The 5,614-nt window shown below is 37.2% G+C and overlaps 1 protein-coding gene across 1 annotated transcript; it reads left to right on the top strand.

Moving 5' to 3' along the window:
- The first annotated feature begins 2,535 nt into the window (after positions 1 to 2,535).
- Positions 2,536 to 3,206, top strand: LOC120290752 (1-aminocyclopropane-1-carboxylate oxidase homolog 3-like). Its single transcript, XM_039307135.1, has 2 exons — positions 2,536 to 2,761; positions 2,962 to 3,206. Exons 1-2 carry the CDS (start codon positions 2,536 to 2,538, stop codon positions 3,204 to 3,206), a joined length of 471 nt encoding a protein of 156 aa, XP_039163069.1.
- Positions 3,207 to 5,614: the final 2,408 nt, after the last annotated feature.

The raw sequence follows: 5,614 nt of genomic DNA, 5'->3' as shown, positions 1-5,614 counted from the left end.
CCTTGTGTTATTATTGTTCTTGTAGTGGTTAATTTGCACTTATTGTTTATATATTCCTTGTGTGACGGTAACTTGTGCGATGGACGAAGTTTGTCTACTTAACTCGTTGCCAGAGACTGAACCAATTCACAGACATAAGAACTCGACAACGAGAATGCACGAGATGGACAGTTTACTGTCCACTGGAAAAGGAAGGCAGTATCCTAGAAAACAAATGGGGCAAAGAAACAGATGAATTTGAATAGTCAAATGCAAGTCGCAACTAGGTGGAGATCTGTGCATGGAGAGAACGGGGTCGCCGAGAAACCAAAGTTGACATACTCAATGAACGATGTTTCTGGTATTCTAGATTTTCCAATTGCAGGAGGCGTGAGCGATTTGTCTCGTGACACGGAAGAGCGGGCAAGGTCGAAGTTGAAGATGCTGGAAAGAAGCAGAATGACCACAGAGGAAAAGGCAAATCCAGATGAGCCGCACTCATCCAGAACTATAGGAAGTCAGAATCACCAGACTATGAGGACGATGAAGAAATGGCCGAATAGTTTGGCAGTGGAAAGATGTGAGTAGAGATCCCTGTACATGTATACCTTCTCAGAGACCACATAGAATTTCTGTCTTCAACGGCTCCATGACCTCAAGGACGACTTCTGACATCGTGCTCCTGTTGAGGAGCCATTTGAGTTTGATGCTTTAGGCCTTTTATAATTGCACTTCAAGCATTCCATATTCCTTCTAAAGTCGATGTAGTTGCTCACCAATCACAGATCCATAACGCAGAACAGCTCGTGAACAGTAACTGCTCGATATAGGAGGTCACTAGAAGAAGATTAGCAAGATCTCACGATTCACGCTTCACTCCCTGGGATCAAGTTGCCTTTCCAGGGGTTTTTCTATGCACTGCAAACATCCGGTATTCTTTGCAAAATTTATGAAAATTGCATCTGCAAAATGCGACGGTTTCTCTAAGACAGGAGCTCTTCTGACCCTCACCACAAATCAGTGAACAACTAAGAAAAGACATGAGAAGCCATCACTCGTCACATATCCAGTCTCCTTTCTTTAGCGGAACATGATCTCGGTCTTCCTGTAGTTGACTCAGTCCTTCTCGAGAAAAAGTTATCCCATCGCAAGCTCGGCTTCTTCCAGGTACTCAACCACGGTGTGCCAACGGAGGTCTTGGACGCACGATCACGGCCGTGAAGGCCTTCAACGAGCAACCGATGGAGGCGAAGGCAAGGATATACCGGACGGAGATGGAGACCAGCGTCGCGTTCTTCTCCAACGTTGATTTGTTCCATTCCAAAGCGGCTAGCTGGAGATAATCAACCAAGCTTAATTACCATTTTGGATCACATCAAATCAAGTTTAGAATATTTAGCAAATGATCGAATTTTTTGTCTAAAAAATTCTAAACCTATTGTACAGCAGTCAATTCAGTTTTAAACATTTTAACGTATCAATTTAATCATATACATTTCAATTATGTCAATTTAGTCCAAACCTTTTAATAATTTATCAATTTAATCTAAACCTTCTAATGGTGCATCGATTTAGTCATTTCGACTTATTTTTACCAAAAATAATTGACATAACAATTTAGTCAATGTTGGCCGTAATATGTGACATGGCGATGTTGATGTTGACAATTTTTGTAATATTTTCATTCATTATGATTTTTTTTCTTCTTGCTTTTTTTTTCTTTTCCCTTTTTCCCTCCATTGGCCATCGTCAGGCTTCATCGATGGCCGATGGAGGTTGTTGGCCACAGGTGAGGGCTGCCCTTGTTGGCCTTTGGCATGGGCCACCTTCGCCTAAGGCCAACAGAGTTCATTGATCATTGATGACGCTTGGTAGAGGGAAAAAACGAAAAACAAAAAAGAAAAAGAAAAAGCTATTCATAAAATTAAAAAATTAAAAAAAATTGCATGAATTGTCAACATCAGCCCTAGTCGCCCTAAGTGCCAATCGTGTCATGTAAAACAATCGATGCTTACTAAACCATCATGTCAGCAATTCTGGCCAAAAATGACCAAAAGATCTAAATTGATAAATCATTAGAGAGTTTGGACTAAATATAATTCATCAAATGGTTTAGGACTAAATTAGTATAATTGAAATGTTTTGGACTAAATTGATAATTATAATTAAATTTAGGATTAAATTGGCACAATTGAAAAGCTTGGGATTGAATCGGATGCGGTATAATATGTTTTTGACTTTGCGGATAATTTTTTTAACAAATGGTACGGAATGATACGTTGTATATGACTAATGGAAGAGGGTGACGCATCTCAATGTGATGAGCATGACATTGATAAATTATACATCTGGATTGCATGAAGTTAGAGAATTAATTAATATTTTTAAGGGGACAAACAAAAAGGAAAGTCATTCGAACATTAAAAAAAAGTTGGGCAAGCATAAATAATTTGTTTAAACCAATGCAAGGAATTATGTTGCAGGGACATGCTCTAGATAAGGTTGGAGCTGAAAGCGAACATGGCATAGATCCCTAAGGTGTGCAAAAATGAGGTGATGGAATGGGATCAGCAAATCCAACACTTGGGAGGCATCCTGATGGGACTGTTGAGCGAGGGGTTGGAATTGAGTCCCAAAAAGCTACAGGAATTGACATGCCTAGAGAGTAGGATGATGGTGGGGAATTACTATCCATACTATCCCCAGCCCGATTTGACGGTCGGCTTGGTGTCCCACACGGTCCTAGGAGTGATCGCAGTGCTCTTGCAGGACCAACTCCCAGGTTTGCAAGTGAAGCACAGGGACGAGTGGTTGGATGCACCACCCCCAATCCTAGTGCTCTAGTTGTGAACATTGACGACGACATCCTTCAGGTAAACTTTCATTGAGTACTAGGAGCATTACCAAAGCACATGAACCTGTTCAAAAGTGACATTATACAATAAAATAGAGATCTAATTTACGTGATTTCAATCTTCGTAGATCATGTCCAACAACGAGTACAAAAGCACAAAGCATACGACGTTGGCCAACCTAATCAAGAGCCAAATGTGTCTATTGTAGTTTTCTACAACTTGAGCAATTTGGATATCCAGCTCAGATTATTGCCGAAGCTTGTATCCTCAGATAAACCTGCAGCTTTTCAGCAATTCACTGTGGGCGCATACTTGAGGGCATTCTTTACTACTGAGTTGGACGAAAGTCTGGTCGATTACTTCATGGCATGATTCAGAGGTGGATGGGGCAGAAAAGATGATGCGGGCATAAGATTGCTTCTTTGTGGGACTGGAGGAAATACTGGATTCTTCCCCTATATAATACTGATCATTGAGAGGTAGAGTATCTATGTCCTATTATATTTTGTTTCTTGTCAAAATCAGAACTTATTTCAAAAATAGCTTTCTTGAATGTACTCTAAAAAAATCACGTTCTCTATCGTGTAGGGAACATAATAATACGGCGCATTTTCTGCTTCACTGTAACCCTAGCCTTCCTTCACATATATTATTCTTCTAGAAAATTATATATTTATCACTATCAAATAAGTCTTATCTCTTCTCTTATAACAAATACTATATTATTAGTGTTACCAACAATTTTTAAAAAAAAAAAAACTTTACCAAAAAAAAAATTTAAAAAAAAAAACATGCATACAGACAAGCCGCAAAAAGCGCTAATTGAGTGGCTAGTTCAGATATAAAATAGAGGAGTTAAATGGGTGAGTTCAAATGAATATAAATCTCAATAAAGAAAAAGAAAAAAAATTTGAAAATATACGTGAGATTTCATCTACATACCATTCACTAGTTACAGCTAGGGAGGGCAAGCAAAGCTTCTCCTTTATTTATTTTTGGGAAAATTCCAAATGAGACCTAAGTGTCTTCATTTTTTTAAATAAGAGCTTGAAGTAGACCCCATTTCAAATGAAGGCCCGAAATGGTCATATCAAGATCAAAGAAGGGTTTGAAATAATTATGATTGTTTCAAATAAGGGTTTAGCCTCACCCGCTTGTCGGGCAAAAAATTCCTACCGATTAAGGATATTTTTGTCAAAACACAATATAAAATAAATTTAAATTAAATTAGATTAAAATTACAAAGACAAATTAAAAAAAAAAGGAAAAATACAGGCGGGAGGGAAGCGGGAGGGCTCCCTCCTCCCTATGGTCGTCACCCCATCGCCAATGGGGTGACAAGAAATAGCCGGGCGAGGTCGTCGGCGCCTCAACAAGGGCCGGCAATCCTCATCGACCAAATGCAAGGGTCTCCATCCATCCTGTGTGTATTCCTTTTTTCTTTTTTAATTTTTTTAGTTTTTTTGTAAAGAAAAAATAGAAAAAAGAAAGAAAAAAGGAAAAATTTAAAAAAAACTCAAAAGACAAAATTGCCCTTCATTGAAAGTAATTCTAGGCCTTATTTGAGATTAATATAGTCACTTTAAGTCCTTATTTAAAATAATATTCAATTCATGCTCTTATTTGAGAAAATAAGAACAATTCCGACCCTTATTTGAAATAATGCCTACTTCAAACCCTTATTTGAGAAAATGAGAATACTTCGGCATTTATTTGGAATTTTCTCTTTATTTTTTTCTTTTTATATAAAAAATTATAAAAACTTATCTTAATTACTGTTTCACCGAGAATCTTCTTGGAGAAAGTATCTTTCATCGAAGGTTGACTCTTCATTTTTTTTTTTTTTTTTTTTTTTTTTTTTGTATATAGGGTCCTATGTCCTTTCGAAAAGGAAATGACTAATTCTACTCTAATGGAGATAACAATAAATAAAGATAAATCCAATGGCCTTGTAGAAAATTGCAGGATAAATGATGATTAAAGTAAATGTAAAAAGCAGCAAATAACAAGTGTATTGCATTCTCTGTCAAATTTTTTGGTCCTTTTACAGTCACTTCTCTTTGGCTATTTATGGCCAGATAAGGAAAATAGCTCTCTCGACATTTAAAATAATCTCCCGAATTCTCGGTTCGCTTTCAATAAATGTACTATCTCATCCACGAGGTAGATGATATTGAGTACTTCGGTAATTGATATCCTGCTTCTTCGGTAACCGGCTCTTTCCTATCTTCTTTTTCCGAATAATTGTGGATACCGAGTCGTCGGTGACTATGACCGTTGCGATTATGGCCTTATCCGGATTTCCTCTGATAGACATGTCTTCTGGAAGCCTAGTGGGCCCATTCGGTTCCTGATAGCCCATGAGGACTAGTTCTAGTGTCAACAATTACTTTATCAGAGTAATGATTAGATAAGAACCATTTCTTACTTAACATGACCATTTATAAGATGACCTTCGATAAATTAGATGTTGTTTTAAGCAAATTATTAGTATATTATTTAGCTTTTGGTGTCTTAAAAGATGAAACTTCATAAAATAAACTTAAATTGCACCGCCATATAAAGATAAATCAATTTTCTCTTTGATATATATCTGTTGGTCCTAATCAAAAACACTTCTCGCTATTTCTACTTATATATGTTTTTCTACGCAGTGTTTTTCTCCATCATGTAATAATGACAAACATTATCGAAACCTTTACAGCCCCACTCTATTAAAATTCTAACTCGGCTTCATGTTTTATCCATAAATAGCTTATCTATCGAAATCCGCCGATTGA

Source organism: Eucalyptus grandis, chromosome 2 (assembly GCF_016545825.1).
Source record: "Eucalyptus grandis isolate ANBG69807.140 chromosome 2, ASM1654582v1, whole genome shotgun sequence".
Taxonomy (NCBI): Eukaryota; Viridiplantae; Streptophyta; class Magnoliopsida; order Myrtales; family Myrtaceae; genus Eucalyptus; species Eucalyptus grandis.
This window is presented reverse-complemented; position numbering and strand designations above follow the sequence as displayed.

Excerpts from the sequence above, each read along its gene's own strand:
- LOC120290752 (XM_039307135.1), top strand. The coding sequence starts at position 2,536 with ATGGAATGGGATCAGCAAATCCAACACTTGGGAGGCATCCTGATGGGA. Across the intron at positions 2,762-2,961 it reads CTTGCAGGACCAACTCCCAG|ATCATGTCCAACAACGAGTA; the intron begins GTTTGCAAGTGA and ends CAATCTTCGTAG.